The sequence below is a fragment of the Bubalus kerabau genome, chromosome 2 (genome assembly GCF_029407905.1).
Source record: "Bubalus kerabau isolate K-KA32 ecotype Philippines breed swamp buffalo chromosome 2, PCC_UOA_SB_1v2, whole genome shotgun sequence".
NCBI lineage: Eukaryota > Metazoa > Chordata > Mammalia > Artiodactyla > Bovidae > Bubalus > Bubalus kerabau.
Genome location: NC_073625.1, coordinates 39,649,561 through 39,670,227, shown reverse-complemented (window position 1 = coordinate 39,670,227; position 20,667 = coordinate 39,649,561). Strand labels below are relative to the sequence as shown.

The 20,667-nt window shown below is 49.5% G+C and overlaps 1 protein-coding gene across 7 annotated transcripts in view; it reads left to right on the top strand.

The window, feature by feature from the left end:
- The window catches only part of MCPH1 (microcephalin 1), a 229,870-nt gene that overhangs the window by 166,687 nt on the left and 42,516 nt on the right, over nucleotides 1-20,667 (top strand). The window contains exon 13 of one of the 7 annotated variants that reach the window (XM_055567560.1): nucleotides 2,441-2,730. The exons of the other annotated variants lie outside the window; for them this stretch is intronic. Coding sequence (XP_055423535.1) covers nucleotides 2,441-2,530 — 90 coding nt within the window. The 3' untranslated portion in view covers nucleotides 2,531-2,730. Of the gene's footprint in view, nucleotides 1-2,440; nucleotides 2,731-20,667 lie in introns of those variants that run through there. 7 annotated transcript variants of the gene reach the window in all.

Here is a 20,667-nt window from a genome sequence, read left to right as displayed (position 1 = left end):
TTGCTGCAGTAAAATTCTCTCTTAGAAATCCCAGGCCTCTTTAATTGCATCTGCCCTGTGTAAGACTCCTCCTTCCTGGAGGCCCAGCTCCAGTGCCACTTCCTTTAGGCCTCCTCCCTCGTGTCTGCAGGGAGACTGCCAGACGCCACCCTCACGGAGACCCCTCATCTATCCCCACCGGTGGAGGTGCAGTGAGGCTTCTTGACGAAGGGACGATGGTTCATTATTCCCACTTGAGCTCATCAAGGCCCGAGGCCAAGCCTCCTTAGGTCGCTGCTACTGTCTGTTTCCAGATGACATCTGGGCATCCACCCCAACCTGCTCAAAGACAACGGCTTATAAAGATGCAGGCTGGGTGATGTCACGCGGGGCTCCCCTCCTGCAGATTCTCTGTCTCAGTCACATGCTGTGACGGGCCCCCTTCCCTGACGAGCCGAGGGTCCTGCCAGCCGATCCCACCCTGGACCCATTGCAAGATTCTTCCATTCATACTGCCCTCCTAGCGTATGGAGGTGGCCCAGGGGCTGGCAGGTTGTGGCAAGTCCTTGGTCTTTTCTAAGTAGTCGGATGCCTTTTCCTCAGACTATCTGCAGTGTTTGTGCCTTAGCTGCTGTATTTGCAAGCTTCTGTTCTTTAGCTTTTTGGGTTTTGGGGGGTTTTTTGGCTCTGTTCAGTCTTCGTTGCTGCATAGGCTTTTGCGATTAGAATTGCAGTGAGGAGATTTCTTGTTGTGCTGACCTCTCTTGTTGTGGAGCACAGGCTCTAGAGCTTGGGTTCAGTAGTTGTGGCTCATGGGCTTAGTTGCCCCACAGCAGGTGGAATCTTCCCAGACCAGGGACTGAACCGGCGTCCCCAGCATTGCAAGGCATAGTCCTAATCCTTGGACCAGCAAGGCTTCTGTTCTTCAGCCTGAAGGCCCTGCTAGGGTTTTTTCATCGGGCCTCTCTCCTGTCATCTCATTTTCTCTGGAGCCTGTTGCATTTGAATGAAGCTGGGTAGCTCAGAGGATGCAGAAGACACTGGAGACACAGGTTCGATCCCTGGGTCAGGAAGATCCCCTGGAGTAGGAAATGGCAATCCACTCCAGTATTCTTCCCTGGGAAGTCCCATGGACAGAGGAGCCTGGCGGGCTACAGTCCATGGGTCACAAAGAATCGGACAGGACTGAGCACGCACACACCAAAATCTGAAATGTAGGTAAACAGTTCCAAATTGAATTAAATTATCAAATGCACAGCCACTGATAACAGTTAAACGACACCAGTAAGCACACCCACAGATTCTGAATACACAGAGCATGACTGAGTGTCTCATAAACATGCTTGAACTTAAATCTAAAAGACAGTGCTGTCCTTCAGGATAATTTTTGAAACAATGTATGCTTACCTTGCTGCCCTGGTTCAAAACATGTCTAGAGCTTCTTTTCAACAGCTGCTATAGAATAGCTGCTTAGCGTCATGTTAGTCATTCAGTTGTGTCCAACCCTTTGCTACCCCATGGACTGTAGCCCACCAGGCTCCTCTGTCCATGGGGATTCTCCAGGCAAGAATACTGGAGTGGGTTGCTGTTCCCTTCTCCAAGAATAGCTGTTTCAGTTCAGTTCAGTTCAGTTCAGTCACTCAAGTCGTGTCCAACTCTTTGCAACCCCATGAATCGCAGCACGCCAGGCCTCCCTGTCCATCACCAACTCCCGGAGTTCACACAAACTCACGTCCATCGAGTTGGTGATGCCATCCAGCCATCTCATCCTCTGTTGTCCTCTTCTCCTCCTGCCCCCAATCCCTCCCAGCATCAGAGTCTTTTCCAATGAGTCAATTCTTCACATGAGGTGGCCAAAGTACTGAAGTTTCAGCTTTAGCATCATTCCTTCCAAAGAAATCCCAGGGCTCATCTCCTTCAGAATGGACTGGTTGGATCTCCTTGCATTCCAAGGGACTCTCAAGAGTCTTCTCCAACACCACACTTCAAAAGCATCAATTTTTCGGCACTCAGCTTTCTTCACAGTCCAACTCTCACATCCATACATGACCACTGGAAAAACCATAGCCTTGACTGGACGGACCTTTGTTGGCAAAGTAATGTCTCTGCTTTTGAATATGCTATCTAGGTTGGTCATAACTTTTCTTCCAAGGAGTAAGCATCTTTTAATTTCCTGGCTGCAGTCACCATCTGTAGTGATTTTGGAGCCCAAAAAAATAAAGTCTGACACTGTTTCCGCTGTTTCCCCATCTGTTTCCCATGATGTGATGGGACCAGATGCCATGATCTTCGTTTTCTGAATGCTGAGCTTTAAGCCAACTTTTTCACTCTCCACTTTCACTTTCATCAAGAGGCTTTTTAGTTCCTCTTCACTTTCTGCCATAAGGGTGGTGTCATCTGTATATCTGAGGTTATTGATATTTCTCCGGGCAATCTTGATTCCAGCCTGTGCTTCTTCCAGCCCAGCGTTTCTCATGATGTACTGAATAGCTGTTTGCTGCTGCAGCTGCCAAGTCACTTCAGTCATGTCCGACTCTGTGCGACCCCATAGACGACAGCCCACCAGGCTCCCCCGTCCATGGGATTCTCCAGGCAAGAACACTAGAGTGAGTTGCCATTTCCTTCTCCAATGCATGAAAGTGAAAAGTGAAAGTGAAGTTGCTCAATCGTGTCCGACTCCTAGCAAATAGCTGTTTAGTAGGTGACTAAAAACATAATAATATTATCAATCCTATCGGTTTTCAGTGTTTTCTCTTTTATTAAATTCAACATGTGTGAAAGACTATATGCTTTGTTGTTGTTCAGTCGCTAAGCCGTGTCTAACTCTGTGCGACCTCATGGACCGCAGCACGCCCGGCCTCCCTGTCCATCACCAACTCCCAGAGTTTACCCAAACTCATGTCCATTGAGTTGGTGATGCCATCCAACCATCTCATCCTCTGTCGTCCCCTTCTCCTCCTGCCCTCAATCTTTCCCAGCATCAGGGTCTTTTCCAGTGAGTCAGCTCTTCGTATCAGGTAGCCAAAGTATTGGAGCTTTTTAAAAAAAAAAAAATGCAAATTAAGGAATTCTCAATAATCTTATAGTCTAGAAAAAGCTTGAGATGAGTCTCATCCATTTCCTTCATGGTAGCTAAGTGATCTGGAGCCTAATGAATCCAGAATCTGTGACTTCCACCTGCTGCCAAAGTAGCTCGAAAAAAGTCAAACCAGCTCAAAGTTGGGTGTCATGGAGACCCAGGACTCCTTTGCATGAGAACCCCTTTCAGGCAGCAGAATATCTCCTGTTTCTGAACTGGACGTGAGGGTTTTCCTGCCATGTTTAGGAGAGCCTGATTTGCCTTCTGGGTACATCAGAAGTGGTTCCTATGGGACGTCCCTGGTGGCTCAGTGGATGAGAATCTGCCTGCCGGTGCCGGGGACATGGATTCAATCCCTGGTCCAGGAAGATCCCACATGCCACACCACAGCTAAGCCTGTGCACCCCAACTGCTGAACCCCACGCGCCCCAGAGCCCATGCTCTGCAGCAAGAGAAGCCTCCACAGTGAGAAGCCTGCCCCCTGCAACGAAGAGTGGCCCCTACTCTTGGCAAGTAGAGAAAGCCCTTGCACAGCAACCAAGACCCAGTCAGTGCAACCAAAAAAAGAAGTGGCCCCTGCTTTCACCAGCCACCCTGGCTTTGCTTCTCAGGTGCTGCACTGTTCTGGTCAGCTCAGGGGCCCTGATCTTGGAGGAGAATAAGCTGGAGCCCCTGTGAAGTCTCCTAGGAGAGGGAAACGGGTGGAAATTCTTTCCCTGAGTGGTGTTTCTAGGAAAATACGCAACCAGAACCTGCAGCTGTTCGCTCTCCAGTATCAGCTCTAAACAGCATTTGAGTTGGCAAAAAGAAAAGTGAGAGAACAATGCGGCCTGAAGCCTGAAACTTTGGGAAACCCCTCTCCATAACGTGCGTGTTTAGGGCTTACAATTTTCCTGTTTTCAGAACATAAGAGCTGTTTTCCAACTTTTCTGGGCCTGTTTTTTGGGTTTTGGTGGTTTTTTTTTTTTAGTAAGTGTTTTAATGATTGAACATGAAAAATACTTCTTGGTCGTTTTATAAACATAATCTAAATCTCACTATTTAATTGGAGCTTTTCCCCTTCTTTTCCAGAATAGACTATTTCATTACTGCCAAAATGCCAATATAGCTAGGAGAGAATGAAATTAGGATTAAATGTAATTCAGTCAGCAGCCAAAGCTCTGCACGCAAGATGCATACTTTGGACATCTGTAACTCGGGTATGCCAGCAATTTCAAAAGCTCCATCATCCACAGAAAGGAGAGTTCAGGGTAAATACACCCATCTTGGTGCCCAACTCCGGCTGAGAGCCTGAGCAGATTTGTTGGTTCTCAGGTGAAGCTGGGCAGGTTAACATAAAAGGCAGATGATGCCTTGTAAGGTTCAGACTCTAATCCTAGTTCCTGTTAGGTTAGGTGTTGGGAGTGGGGTTTGGCTTCTCTGGCCCATAGACTTGATTATCCCTGGAGCCACTTCATAGGACCGAGTCCGGAGGTTTTAAGCAGAAATCTGAGCAGAGGGCCCGCCCTCACAGAGCGTGGGAGGTGGGTGACAGGCCGGGGCTGCAGGGTCTCAGGGGCCAGGGAGGCCTGGGACCTGCCCTAGGTGGAGCTGTCTCCAAGGCTGGGAGGACCTCTCTCTCTCCCTCCCTCCGACCCCCTCCATCTCAGCCTTACCCATCTGCAGCCCCCACCCTCCGCCTCTCTTCCAGTAATTCTCCAGATCGCCAGTAAGCAGCAGGTGATCTGGAGAATTCAGGGACATCAGCAAACACTGGGCCATAGGTTAGAGCCCTCCCTGGGTGTGGTCCCCACCTAGTTACTGGACTGGCGTCCTGACTCATCCCCTGAGACTGGCGGCACTCAGCCTGCCTGGGGGCAGACTTGAGGCATCGGAAACGCCCTGCCCTCACAGGAGGGGAGCTGAACCTTCAACCTTTCACAAGTCATGCCCATCAGTCAGTAAAATGTTCCTCTTGTGAAAACTGCTGTGTGTATAATTAACAGGCAGATTCTGGACACTTTTTCATACTTTCATTGTTATTGTGAGCATGAAATTCACCCCTTAATGGAAGGCTTAATGCCAAGTGGTTTGCATATTATCTTGACTGAGTGTAATGAGATGGTTTCAGCAAAATAAGACAAATAAGCAAAGGGCACCCAACAGCTCTTTATGTCCTCAAAGCAGATGTCACCAGCAGTCACAGAAAGGGTTCTTGGTTACAGTGAGGGAAACCAGTGCCTTCTGATTTATATAAAAATGGAGTGTCTTTGGGAAAGATATTGGGTAGTTCTGAAAGTGTATCAGTAATAATGAGGCTGGTGGCTGAAGCCACAGTCAGCGCCCTCCGAGACCGGCCTAGGGAGGCGTCCCTTCCCCGTTGCCCCAGCAGGAGCCGCGGGTCTGCAGCCAGCGCCCAGGTACCGCCAGCTGTCCCCTGCTGAAAGCATCACCCCGTCCCTCCTTCTCCGGGTCCCTGGCGTCGGATCCAGTCCCTGGGTGTGCGGGTGTCCAGGTGGGTTACTTGAGCCCTAGCAGCTGAGTGAGCTGGGAGAGTGAGGCTCTGGCATTTCTAGACTCCGTGGTGGGCAGGCAGCCCAGTGTCCCCCAGAGACTCACGAGGCAGGGTCTGTCCCAGCAAACACGGGCGCTCAGATGCCAACCAAGCACACAGAGAGGGCCCCCTGTCCTGAAATGATACGACGCCCACCAGCACCGCGCTCATCAGGTGCACTCGAGTGCAGACGTTCACTGGTGTCCAGTGCTAGCGCTCTCGCATTTCAGCTGGTGGCCCTTTACTGTGTTAAACCCAAAGGGTCTTGGCATTCGAGAGAGACTCAGAGAGAACCCCCACTTACAGACGGAAAACAGATGCCAGAAGGCAAGTGGCTTCCCCAGAGGCCACGACGCTGCCCAGTGTCGTGTGAACTCTGTTTTCTCACCCCTGCTTTTGTAGACAACTGTGCGTGTGACGGGTCTGTGCTGTGTCTCAATAAACAGGCATTCACTCACAGTCAGCAACCGCATCACTTTCTAAATGGAGGAGGCAGCTGCTGCCAGCACTTCCTTGCCTTCCTGAAGTCTCACGCCCCTGTGCTGTGTGTAGCTGTGGGCAGGAAGGGCAGCGGTACAGGACACGCGGGTAGAGCCCAGAAGTGTGCAATTCAGGGAGAGACACGACCACTCGCCCTTCCTGTGGCTTTCGTTTTGGTCCTCAGCTTGTAACAAACATGAAAGCAAAGCAGTGTCTTCGGACAGTTCTCGCGAGATGTTCTTCTAAACGAGGAGGTCTGTGAAGAAACTCACTGCATATGGTTTGACTATTTAGTGCCTGATTTTCCACAGTTCTGGAGAAATTGTCAATTACGTTGGAACTTAAGCTGGTCGGCATTGGCTCTGATGTCACTCCACTTGCCTCGGGGTAGCCTCCAGCCCTGGGCTCAGTGGTTGCCTCGGGGGGTGGGGGGGGGGGGGCGCGTGCAGACACCCCAGCATCACATCCCATGTCAGCGGGCTGGCAGACACGGGTGGCAGTGGTGACTTGCCTGAGTGTGTGAAGCCCTTGGAATGATGTGTCGCATGCAACAAAGTGTTGCCTAGATGCTGTTCCTGTATTTGTTCACCGGCCACTGGACTTCCACCGTCTCTCTGTCAGTCCTCCAACAACTCCCCAAGGTCGGCAGCCCCGTTTTACAGCTGAGGAAGCCGAAGCTGAGTGAAGTGCAGTGACCTTACAGAGCTCAGTTCAAATCCGAGTCTGACTCCAAAAGTAAAGAACCAGTCTGTGTGGCATTCACTCACTTAACACTCGAACACTGAGCTGGGTTCATCACAGTCCTTGACTTGGTTGCTCCATGCAGGGCCTCCTCCTTCTTCTTCTTTTTTTTTTTTTTTTTTTATTTTATTTTGGAGTATAGTTGATTAACAATGTTGTATTAGTTTCACGTACAGTCGCCTCTGCTGTATGTGTTAGTCACTCAGTTGTGTCCAACGCCCATGGACTGTACCTACCTGGCTCCTCTGTCTGAGATTCTCCAGGCAAGACTATTGGAGTGGGTTGTCATTTCCTCCTTCAGGGCATCTTCCTGACCCAGAGATCAAACCCGGGTCTCCTGCCTTGAAGGCTGATTCTTTATTCTCTGACCAGGTAACAAGTCACCTGGTTCTTTCTGGACCTAGTTACTTCTGTACCTGACAGAGTAATAAACAGGATGATCAGGGGAGAGAACACAGGAGTGCAGACTCCCTTCCTCTACAGGGGGCAGTGTCCAGGGCCGTGGGGCCCAAGACTCACCAACACGTAGGAAAGTCATTCCTGCTCCTTCAGCAGAGAGGCGTCTTCTTTTTTGAAGACTGTTCTCCTTCCCATGAGCTTTCACCATAAACACTTCCAGAGAATACTTTATTCTCAAAATGTTGTGAAATTAAAATTAAAACCATGTTAAAGCACCAACTTAAATGTCATTTTTGCGATAAATTATCACAAACTTATAAAAGTATCAATTAAATTTGTTCCAACTAGAATATCAGATGCTGTGTGAGCTAGAATCCCTGACACAATTATTTTATTCAAACTGCTTTTAAAATCTTGAAAGCAGCTTTTCAGATTTGTAATTTACCTTCCAAAACAAAGATTCTAAGATTTTTTTAGTACCTTTGTATGTATTCCTGTATTCTATGGGGTCTTTGTTTTTGCATAGCTAATAGAGTCAAATTTGCTGGCATATTGAGTGCAGCACTTTCACAGCATCATCTTTCAGGATTTGAAATAGCTCAACTGGAATTCCATCAGCTCCACTAGCTTTGTTTGTAGTGATGTTTTCTAAGGCCCGCTTGACTTCACATTCCAGGATGTCTGGTTCTAGGTGAGTGATCACACCATCATGATTATCTGGGTCGTGAAGCTCTTTTTTGTACAGTTCTGTGTATTCTTGCCACCTCTTCTTAATATCTTCTGCTTCTGTTAGGTCCATAGCATTTCTGTCCTTTATCAAGCCCATCTTTGCATGAAATATTCCCTTAGTATCTCTGATTTTCTTGAAGAGATCTCTAGTCTTTCCCATTCTGTTGTTTTCCTCTGAGAAAGGCTTTCTTATTTCTCCTTGCTATTCTTAGGAACTCTGCATTCAGATGCTTATATCTTTCCTTTTCTCCTTCGCCTCTTCACTTCTCTTCTTTTCACAGCTATTTGTAAGGCCTCCTCAGACAGCCATTTTGCTTGTTTGCATTTCTTTTCCATGGGGATGGTCTTGAGTCCTATCTCCTGTACAATGTCACGAACCTCCGTCCATAGTTCATCAGGCACTCTAGCAGATCTAGTCCCTTAAATCTATTTCTCCCTTCCACTGTATAATCATAAGGGATTCAATTGAGGTCATACGTGAATGGTCTATTGGTTTTCCCCACTTTCTTCATTTTAAGTCTGAATTTGGCAATAAGGAGTTCGTGATCTGAGCCACAGTTAGCTCCCAGTCTTGTTTTTGCTGACTATATAGAGCTTCTCCATCTTTGGCTGCAAAAGATAAAATCAATCTGATTTCAGTGTTGACCACCTGGTGATGTCCATGTGTAGAGTCTTCTCTTGTGTTGTTGGAAGAGGGTGTTTGCTATGACCAGTGCGCTGTCTTGGCAAAACCCTATTAGCCTTTGCCCTGCTTCATTCTGTACTCCAAGGCCAAATTTGCCTGTTACTCCAGGTGTTTCTTGCCTTCCCACTTTTGCATTCCAGTCCCCTGTAATGAAAAGGACATCTTTTTTGGGTGTTAGTTCTAAAAGGTCTTATAGGTCTTCATAGAACCATTCAACTTCAGCTTCTTCAGCATTACTGGTTGGGGCATAGGCTTGGATTACTGTGCTATTGAATGGTTTGCTTTGGAAACAAACAGAGATCATTCTGTCATTTTTGCGATTGCATCCAAGTACTGCATTTCAGACTCTTTTGTTGACCATGATGGCTACTCCATTTCTTCTAAGGGATTCCTGCCCACAATAGTAGGTATAATGGTCATCTGAGTTAAATTCACCCATTCCAGTCCATTTTAGTTCACTGATTCCTAGAATGTCGACATTCACTCTTGCCATCTCCTGTTTGACCACTTCCAATTTGCCTTGATTCATGGACCTAACAATCCAGGTTCCTATGCAATGTTGCTCTTTACATCATCTGACCTTGCTTCTATCACCAGTCATATCCACAACTGAGTATTGTTTTTGCTTTGGCTCCATCCCTTCATTCTTCTGGATTTATTTCTCCACTGATCTCCAGTAGCATATTGGGCACCTACCGACCTGGGGAGTTCCTCTTTCAGTATCCTATCATTTTGCCTTTTCATACTGTTCATGAAAAAGCAAGAGAGTTCCAGAAAAACATCTATTTCTCCTTTATTGACTATGCCAAAGCCTTTGACTGTGTAGATCACAATAAACTGTGAAAAATTCTGAAGGAAATGGGAATACCAGACACCTGACCTGCCTCTTGAGAAACCTATATGCAGGTCAGGAAGCAACAGTTAGAACTGAACATGGAACAACAGACTGGTTCCAAATAGGAAAAGGAGTACGTCAAGGCTGTATATTGTCACTTTGCTTATTTAACTTATATGCAGAGTACATCATGAGAAACGCTGGGCTGGAAGAAGCACAAGCTGGAATAAAGATTGCCAGGAGAATTATCAATAACCTCAGATATGCAGATGATACCACCCTTATGGCAGAAAGTGAAGAGGAACTAAAAAGCCTCTTGATGAAAGTGAAAGAGGAGCGTGAAAAAGTTGGCTTAAAGCTCAGCATTCAGAAAACGAAGATCATGGCATCTGGTCCCATCACATCATGGGAAATAGATGGGGAAACAGTGTCAGACTTTATTTTTGGGGGCTCCAAAATCACTGCAAATGGTGACTGCAGCCATGAAATTAAAAGACGCTTACTCCTTGGAAGGAAAGTTATGACCAACCTAGATAGCATATTCAAAAGCAGAGACATTACTTTGCCAACAAAGGTCCATCCAGTCAAGGCTATGGTTTTTCCAGTGGTCATGTATGGATGTGAGAGTTGGACTGTGAAGAAAGCTGAGTGCCGAAGAATTGATGCTTTTGAACTATGGTGTTGGAGAAGACTCTTGAGAGTCCCTTGGACTGCAAGGAGATCCAACCAGTCCATTCTAATGGAGATCAGTCCTGGGTGTTCATTGGAAGGATTGATGCTAAAGCTGAAACTCCAGTACTTTGGCCACCTCATGCGAAGAGTCGACTCAATGGAAAAGACCCTGATGCTGGGAGGAATTGAGGGCAGGAGGAGAAGGGGACGACAGAGGATAAGATTGCTGGATGGCATCACCGACTCGATGGACATGAGTTTTAGTAAACTCTGGGAGTTGGTGATGGACAGCGAGGCCTGGCGTGCTGGGATTCATGGGGTCGCAAAGAGTCGGATGCGACTGAGTGACTGAACTGAATAGAGTCAAGGGCTTTCCCGGTGGCTCAGTGGTAAAGAATCCACCTTCCGATGAAGGAGACACAGGTTCAATCCCTGGGTCGGCGAGATCCCCTGGAGCAGGAAATGACAACCCACTGCAGTAATCTTGCCTGGGAAATCCCATGGATAGAGGAGCCTGGTGGGCTACAGTAGTTGATGCATGGGCTTAGTTTCCACACCCCCACCCCTGAAATGGAGACTCTTTCCGGACTGGGGATCGAACCCGTGTCCCTTGCGTTGGCAGGCAGATTCTTAACCACTGGACCACCAGGGAAGTCCTTGTATGTACCTTCTGTTGCCCTGGATTTTGTTTCTAACTGCTGTGAGGATGCACTTTGTTTTGGTGGCTCTCTCTGAAGGTTCACCGTATAAGCTTATTTAGCCTTGGAAATTCTCACCAGTCCCGCGGATACACTGGTCTTCATGGAAGACGTGTGGTCTATACAGTGTCCCTGCTCACCTTCAAACCTTCCTAGCCTTCCTGCCTCGGTCACTTCTCCAAAACTCTTGCCAGTTCCCAGGCTTGCCTGTAATTGAAACCCTCAGATCTGTATGTTGAATTTGTCGTTAAAATTACAAATGGAATTCAGAATCAATACTCCTTTTAAAAACAATACTCCAGATCTGAAACCTCCGGGAGGAAGGGACTCTCAAGTTCATCTGAGATGTGAATTCCTCCTCTTCCTAAATGTTTGTATTCCTATCACAATCCAGGGTTTAGTGAACCATAAAAAGTTAGAAGTTAGTGCAAACAAAGTCGCCCACAAAAATATCTCAACTGATTTAAAAGGAGACTTAGCAGATGGAGATTGTTGTTAAAAGAACTCTTACCCAACTAATGCTTTTTTATTTTAATCTCTGCTTATCCCAGACCTTTGTGCCTGCATGTACTGATACATCCAAATCTACCACGAACTTATTGCTAGGATGCAGTTCCTTCCAGCCCATTATGACTAGGGGAGGAAATTTTTTTAAAGGTTATCTTACAAAGCATTTCTCAGTGTTGGCTACGGCTTCACTTAATCTCTTCCAAAGTTTGACAACACTCGAAGCAGTTTACAGTGACTTTACAGTACAAATGGCCCTGTCCTGCTCGCATTTTCTGAATATAGCCGAATTCTGATGAGATGGCACTATTTGGGGCAACCCCTTGCCAGCACACACGGGCCTTCTGCTAAACAAGTTGGGTGAAACTGCGTCCCCTAGTTACACTGTTATCCCACTCTGGATGAACAAGTAGCAAAACGGAGACGATCTCAGAGTCTAAAAGCCCAAATAAAATATCGAAAGCTTCCTGTTGAGTCTAATTGGCAAATTTGATGAATAGGCCGCATGAATCAGTAGATAACCCCTCCTCACCCCACCCCATTTCCAGCACTCTTGGCAGCACCAGAGAGTCATATTTTATAAATATAAGCTGCCCTCCAGCAATTCAGTTTTCAGGAGTTGTGGGGGTGAGACTATTTTTTCTAGTCTTTTCGGACCAGTACACAACATCTCTTGTGTCCTGCATTTTTCCTGTAGCAAATAAACGACTTATGGGCAACACAAATGAGGGTCTTCTGCCTGCCTGGGACTCCATGGGGAAGGAAGTGTGGGTTTAACCGCTCAGACTCGGGTGGGCACAGCGTGCATGACGGGGATTGTGCCCACCCCCTGCAGCGTGGCCTGCGGCGGCCTGTGAGTCTCCTGTTTAAATGAGAGCGTTTGGGTGAGCCTGCGGCGCGGTCGGATCTGGCTGTGGTCCCCACCGCTGGAGCTGCGCCTGCCAGGGACCCCAGCCCCTCTGACGGGGGCGTCGTGGGCCTCTGTCGCCCCACACTTCCACCTCCTGTTGCTTCCGGCAGGTCAGAGCCGTCATAAAGCCTTACCCTGCAGTCCATGGATGCTCTCCCTTCCCTTCCACCTCAGGGTTCCCTTCTCAGAGTCCCAGAACAAGAGAACACTGTGTTTTTCCCTTCTTTTATTGAAATGTGTTTGTGACCTTAGGTGTCACCTTCACCCCCATCGCTCCGAGTGAGTTCCTCCACACACTTACATGTCCCTCTTGTGTATAAAAAGAGAGAAACTACAGGTTACTGCTGTTTTCTCCTCTTTATAAAATGAAGCCCAGTGACCGAAAACCTCAGTCTCCATTTTATTCATTATGACCAGTTATGCCAGGGGGTTGCAGGGCAAATGAAAAAAAAAAAAAAAATATATATATATATATATATAATCTTCAGTTTCTGAGCAAAGTTACTGAGCGTCTGCTCTACTCCAGTCATTGGGATTGGAAATACACATGTAATTTATTCTGTGTTCTGGGAGAGAACACAGAATAAAGGAAACAGGGGGAGAAGTTCAGCATAGACGCAGACACCATGAGCTCCCCAGGACAGACCTGGGGACAGAGATGCTTCTGGAAAGGGAGGAGGAGGGCTGGGGGCTGTGGAGAGCCTGTGAGCAGGTGTGGGAGGCTCATCCGGCCGCGCTGTCAGATGGGCTGGGGACGGGGGGGGGGGGGGGGGGGGGGGGTTGGGAAACAGGCCTCCAGGTCCCATAGCTGGCTCCGCCCGCCCTGGCGCACCTTCTCAGTCCCCCAGCCTCCCGTAACCCCAGGCATCCTGGCCTGAAGCCCCTCGTGACGACCCCCATCTGCAGGAAACACCCCCAGAGTGCGGGCTCTGGGAAGGGGCGCTGGGGACCAGCGATGCCCCCAACCCGCACCCAGCGCTTTCCGTCAGCCGGGAGCCCGCATGCCCATGCAGGTTCCCCCTGGTTTGGGTTGTGGCAATGCGTAGGGGTGTGGTGTGAGCAGGCTGGAGTGTCTCCGGGTGTCTGAGTTGCAGAGCCCAGAAGACTGCACGATGCCCCTTTCTTTTATAAAGCCATTTGAAGCGGCACAAGACTGCCTGGGTCCACGGACGCCGGGCCCTCCGAGCTGACCACCATGGCCCCGTGGGGCTCTAGCTGTCTGGGCTCCAGCGCTGCTATTGCAAGATTTCCTCTGGTTTAGATTTTGTAGGCTGTTTGTTTCCGCTCGTGATGGCTCATCTGCCCGCTCTATCGAGCTTTGACTTCCCTACGATCCCGTCTGCCGTTTCCAGGGCCTCGCGCAATGACCCCTGGCAGCCTCGCTCTCGTGTGACAGCCGCTGCACCCAGGATCCAGAACGTTGTTTGTTTCCCATTTGCTGACTGGCAGGCTTTTGAGCCGCTTCCAGTTTTTGATTGTCGGGAATCTGATTACAGCTTTTGGCATACATCTGTGTATGGTCGCATATCTCTTGGTAATTTTTCAGGGGGATAGCAGTCTTGGGTGGTTTACTGTGGTCTTAAAAGCCCACAGAGATAAGGCTGAGCCCAGGGCTTCTCTGTAAGAATGCGTTTCTACTTGAATATAAGAATGTAAGGGAGCTTTGGTCGTGAGAAAGAAGCAAGTGCTTGTAGAGACCTGTCGGAAGACCCCAGACACACTCAAGTCAGAGGGCCGTGAACTCACCGTCCCCAGAAGCACACGGTAGGGGTGTGTCTCTTGGTCACCTAAGCTGACGATGTCATTTGTGCCAAGTCTGAGCAGGTGAGCGTCCCCTGACTGATGGGTGTCCAGCCCACTTGACAAAGGCCTCCCAGAGACAGAGGCACCCAGAGTCCAGGTTTCCTGCCATCTGGGGCATCTCTGGACCGTTCTGTCTCAAGCTCCTTAAAGTCTGGCCATTCTGGGGAAACAGAGGTGAAGGAAGAATTTCCACTTTGCCGACAGAGGCTGGGAAGGGACGGAGGGAGAGCTGTGTCCATGGCAGTGGCAGGTGGGGGTGCCGACCCGGCTCAGGGCTGCTGCTGAGCAGACCGGCCTCCAGCCAGGGAGGCACACGGGCCCTTCACCTTCACCTCCACGGGGAGGCAGCCATGGCTGCAGAGCAAGTACCGTGTACTTGGGAGCCAGGAGGAGGTGTGGGCCAAGCACGAAGCTGTCAGTCTGTAAAGGGCACCAACCTTTTTTGGAGCAAGAACTGAATTCAGTTAAACTTTAAAAAAGAAAGAAAGAAAGGAAAAACCAGTTTAAAAAAAGAAAAGCTCTGAAAAGAAAGTTGCTTTCATGGGGCTGTCCCTGGGAAAACAGGCCTTGTGGTTGGAAGGAGCCGTCTGGTCAGCTCCCTGAGAGCAGGGCACCCCCAGAGCAGGAGGACACCCCCAGGGCGGGGCACGCTGGGATTACAGGAGAGAGTCCATCATTTGCCGGGGGGACCCGTCGGTTTGGGCCAGCACTGGTTTGCCTGGGACAATTGAAATGCCCCGCGTCAGCTGGCCTCTCACTGTCCCCCAGATGGACGCAGAGCAGAGCCAACCGTTGGTCCACATGCTTGAGACGCTTCTGGTTACTGGCCCTGCCAGGACTCTGGTGAGCCTCGGCCAGGACCTGGGCTCACAGCTGCTCTTTCTGCCCGTCTCCCCAGCTGTTTTCGGCCCAGAGCCAAGCACCGCCCACCTGCCCCATCCTGTTCGGGGGGCTGCAATCACAGTTTTAGTGGAAGAGACTCTAGTGGGAGATGGCACCTGGCTTGTAATTGGCTTATAGGGCATCAGAGACAATGATCAAAAGGCTGAAGGGGCAGAAGTTACAGCAGTGAAAAATGGAGGGGCAACCACTGGAAACGAACTTCTGCTTTTCAAGTGGATTCTTCTGAAGCAGTCGGTGTGTGAACACTGGAGCATCAAAGTTATCCAACTACCTAGGTAGATTTTCAAGAATCTTCCCCGGTATCTCTCCTCCTCCCAAAGCCTCTGGAAGGCAGGTTTGTTCTATAGTGACCGACATTAGAGTTAGTTAGTGACACAGAAATAGATTGAATGATGCTTTTTCACTTAAGGATTTCTTTTTTTTTTCTTAAACCACTGATATTTCACTTTACGCGACCCTTTTTTGGTGTAAATCGAGGCTAGGATGGTGAGTGGGGAACACCTATTTATGTGCTGTGCTTCCTCTCTTTTCCTCATATTCTATCACTAAGGATATTGACTTGAAAACAGGATCTTAGTACCCAGTGAGCTCACCTAGTGCTGGTTTCCCCCCAGACATTCCAGGCTTTGTGACATCAGTGTGTCCTGCTCGGGGTGTCATTTGAAGAGCAGGCATCTGGAAATGATGAAATCCTGAACAACAAAGTCTTGTTTTCAGGAAGAGACGTTCGTGGGGGAGGGAAAGGAAAGGAACTTCCTGTGCGTACCTACTGTGTGCCGAGCACCCGCCTGTCTCCTGGTGGTGATGCTCTGCTAAGGTGGACGCGATCAGAACAGGTGAAAACCCGGTCAGCCGAAACCAACCCCGCTTTCCTCCGATTTCTCATGCTGCTGCTGCGGTGTTTGTTGTAACTAAATAAACTGCGTGTCACGTATCAAGGATTTATTGACTCTTCAGTCAGAATGCAGCATTTGAATGCGTTTATGACTTATTTGTCAAAAAACCAGGATGTGATGGTACAGCAGTATATGGTGGACAAGTCTCCATGTCTGTGCTCACTGAAATGAAACTAACACAAGAGAAGTTTCCATTCATAAATACCTTTTCTTTAAAATACCTGAAAGACATGCATTAAAAAAGACACACGTGGTCCCCGTGAATTATCTTGTTCCACTATATTTCCACATGGTACCCTCATTTTGCATCAGAAAGTTCTTTCGAACAGCAGAAAGTCAGGCAGTGAGGAACAACCATTCAGTACCAGAAGAATGACTGTAAATTTTGCAGAGTTCGAAAAGTTATTTCTGCAAGGGTTTTCGATAGTGTGGAATCTGTTATGACAGCAAGTGAAAGACTTAAAGTTCCAACTGTATCATCGTTATGCACAAAAAAGAGAGTAACGCGTAAAGCAAGCAGGAGGCTGGTGGAGGCAGGGAGGGGCTGCCGTTCCCTTCCGTGTGTGTCAGCCTGCGGGCCTCTCGGGTGGGGGGAGAGAAACATTCGGTCTGTGTTTTCTGGAGTGTTTCATAGGCCAGTGCAGCCGAAGACAAAGCGGTGATCCTCGCATCCTGGGTGGGGAGCGGAGGAGTCGGCCCCTTCTCAAACGTGAATCCACTTGGCCACTGGAGACCCACTGGAGACTAGATTGGTTTCTGGGTTCAGATTGACAGGGGGCTTAATCTGGAATGCGACTCTGAAACCAGTTTTCCTCGTGTGGCACGCCCGGTGCCAATCTGTGTGGAGACATTGTCACAAGCAATAACTTGTCACGGAGACATGCCAGAGTGAACCGAGGAGGCTGAGGAGAGGCTCTGGTGTCAGCCATGACGTTCCAGCGAGCAGGCCTCGGTCTCATAAAGGCAGCGAAAGCGTCTCTCACCACTGTCTTCTGTGAAGGGCCGCATAAGCAGATAGCTGTTGAGGGGAAGAGGTTTAAAAATTATACACTTCAGAAACATAAGCTTTGAAGGGCAGTTTTTACTTTTGTTTTGTTTGGCGACACCACTCAGCTTCTGGGATCTTAGTTCCCCGACCAGGGACTGAACCCAGGCCCTGTGCAGTGAAAGCACCAAGACCTAATCCCTGGACAAGCAGGGAGTCCCCAGGGAGCAGTGTGGAGTTTCTGGTTCATTTCCATGCATTCCCCAAGACAAGCCCTGCAGTAGTTCTGTGAGGTGGTATCGGGTTGAGCTGTGCTTCGTGGAGGAGAAAGCCGAGGCTGCCACGGGCCCTCTGACCCTCCCCGGGCAGTGGAGATGGCCTCAGACCGGCCTTCCGACCCCACGGCCACCGCCCTCGGGGTTTGACCACCTGCCTGCCTCGCGCCCCCAGCAGCCCCGGGAGCGGAGCCCTGCCCGGAATCCCAGCCCAGCTCGGCTCCTGGACGGTGGGCTCCAGACCATGGGTGTAAAGGTCTGCTGTGCTCTCATTTGCTTTTCATTCAAACACAGAACAGTTTCCCTGCAATAGCTTCTTTCCGCTTTTTAAATCAAAGTTGCTCTAACAATTCAGTCTGTACTTACTCATTTTTAAAGCAATCTGGGCCCTTGTTTTTGTCTTGTGTGTGTGTGTGTGTGTGTGTGTGTGTGTGTGTGAGCTTTATTTTTCTCAAGCTGCTGCCTCGAGGCTGCTGTTCAGACACTCTTTCACTGAGGATTTCTGTCTTTGCTCAGACCGAGAGGAGAGCTCGGGCAGCTTTATGAACCCAGGCGTGGGGCAGGCTCTCCGTGTGTGTTTACAGAGCTGTGCGGTGCTGTGGGATTGCTGATGAGGGGATCCTCAGCAGAGACAATCTCCTTTCCCCTGCAAAGGTTTTTCTCTAAGACTGAACTCCATGTCTTGCCTCCTACCCCTGCACATGCGGCTCCTGGGCGGGAGCGCCCTGGTGCCCTGCAGTCAGCCCGCAGGCAGACGAGCTCTGCAGAGGAAGAGGCGAGGCCGCAGCACCCACTCCCCGGGCCCAGGTTCCTCACGGGGATGCCGGCGGGCCGCACTGCTCTCTGTGGGCTGCGAGGGGAGCCGGTGAGGCTGAGTGGCCCCCGGGCCAGGCCTGCCCCACAGCCTCCCTGCTATGCGCTCCTGCAGGCCCGGCTGGGTGTTCCTGGGCAGGATGCTGGGGAGGGTTATTGCAAAGGACAGTCTGTCTTAAGAAAATTCGTTGAAGCAGATCAGTAGAGCACCGAGAGCCAGGTGACAGCACAGGAGAGCGTCTACTCAGAACACGGGCCCGTGATAGGAGCTGTAGGCTCAGAACCCTTCCGTTCTCACCGCAGTCCAGCCTGAGACAGAACCCCGCAGCCAGGGACCCTGCAAACCCTGCCTCAGGACTCACTCGGGGCCCCTCCACGGAACTCCTACCAAGAAACAAGAGCTCCGGCTCATAGCTAATCAATTTTGAAAGTGGTCAAATAGCAAAATTTCTTTTTTCCTACCCCCTCCTTTTTTTTTAATCAACAAAAAACCTTTTTTGTGTCCTTCAGACAGTTTTTTACGTACTGTTAGCGTACTTCCTGCATGCCACTTTTGCTGTTTGACGCTGAAGAGAGGAAGCCGCAAGTGCCACGCTTTTCATCTGAGTGCAGAGGAGGCCATGTGGTCCCTTGACAGTTTTGCTGAGGTCTCAGCCTGGTCTCTATCTCACCCATCCCTCACCTCGGGGTTGAGCTTAAAACCCCCGTGCCACATTTCAGTAATTCTCACCGTATTTCAAATTTTTACTCTATTTTTTATGGTGATCTTTGGTGTTAGGTATCACGAGGTATGGGTTTCCCTTGCAGCTCAGTTGGTAAAAAATCTGCCTGCCATGCAGGAGGCCTGGGTTGGTATGCCTGTACGTGCCCCAAAGACCCCAAGGGGAGAATGTCCCCCGGGCACAGAGCTTGCAGAGGGGCAGGGAAGAGGGGCTCCTGAAAGGCTCTGGCAGGAGAGACGGCGGGTTCCCAGTGAGCGGAGCATTAGGGTTGGCGAGCCTATAGCATCCACCATCCCCGGGGCAGCTCAGGAAGGGAGCAGAGGCTGGGGCAGAGCTCACAAGCAGGAGCTTCGGCCTGGAAGCCCAGCCCAGCCCCAACCCCGACCTCTGGAGCGTCTCAAGATCAGGAGTGAACGCCCTCACCCAGGCCCCCCGAGGCCCCTCATCCCTTGTGTGTCCAAGCAAAGAAAGCGGAGGCCTGGAGGGCAGTCCCCCCAGACCGCCTGCAAGGGTGGTGTTCTCACCGCCTCAGGGCACAGCAGGCTTCCTTGAGGCTCAAGAAGCTTTGTGGACAGGTGAGCCGTGCTGGCGACCCCAGGCTGCCCCATGTCCAGGGCTCTCCAGGCGAACCACTCCCATCCGCACCACGTTTAGCAGGGGCTCTGCAGGTGCAGGCGGAGGGACCCCTGTCTCGTGTGTCGCTGCCTCTGTGCACCCCTGGGAAAGGAGGATTGCAGAGTGGGTGCAGGGTGAACAGGTGGGCGTGCTCTCGCCTGTTATAACTGAAGAACAGCGAGCTGGAATCTGAAAGTATTAGCAACATTGGGACTGAAATCGCCTCGAACTTTCCAGTTTCTCCTGCAGTCACACTATAGCTTACCCCTGTGTAGTTCCAATCTTGACTTGCCAAAATACAATGCTTTTAAAGTAAAAGAAGGGCTTCCCCGGAGGCTCAGGTGATAAAGAATCCACCTGCAATTCAGGAGACCCAGGTTCGATCCCTGGGTTGGGAAGATCCCCTGAAGGAGGAAATGGCAACCCATTCCAGTATCCTTGCCTGGACAATCCCATGGACAGAGGAGCCTGGCGGGCTGCAGTCCATGGGGTCGCAAAGAGCTGAACTCCACTGAGCAACTGAGCACACAAAGCACAAGAAAATGAGCTTTGGCCTCAATTACATATGGCACGTGCACGCAGGCACACACATGTACCCAGGTATTCACACTCACCCTGCTTACCTGGGGAGGAGCAGGGAGAAGGTCCTGATCACTGTGTCTCAACCGTGCATTTTCAGAAGCCTTACACCTATTTAGATGGTATTTCTCAACCAAATACATGGCTCTTAAAAGTTCTGATAAACGTAAGCATTTAAACAGTCCTGGGAAGTGAGAATATTCCTGTCAACTCAGGCTTGCATGGTTATAAATAGAAAGGCCTCCTCTAATCTCAGAATCTTAAAAAGAAACCTTGATGTTACGTGATTACCTAAAGGAATGCCTTCCTCTTTGGGCCGGAAGGATATTTTTAAGAGAATGCGAAGCTTGTGACAGGAATTATCGATACCTTTGGAATTCTCCTGTCCAGTGACTGGGTCATTATCTGGGAACGGTTCAGGGACTGCATGACGCCAGTCCCCACGCTGTTTAAAGTGGAGCATAGCTTCGTGAAAGAGTGAGAAAGCGAGGATGTGCCTTTGTGCGTTATTCTCGCCGTGATGAATGATGCTTGTTTTCCTCTCCACTTTAATTAGAATGTTTCTACATTTGCCAAAGAAAATGTTGGAATGGAGACAAAAACCCGAAATTATAGGAACAGGGCTTGATGTAATAGCTTATTTGTAAAGGAAACACAACTTGTTTGGTATTTTATTGAAACAGGAAGTTCAGAACCTCGGCACACACAAGTACAACAAATTCTCAGGTGCTCGTTGAGTCATCTGTTGTTGGAAATAGTCTCCTGGTAGTTTTCCCCTGGATTTACTTTTTTATCTTCATTTTGGTAATTTTTTTTTTTTTTTTTAAGC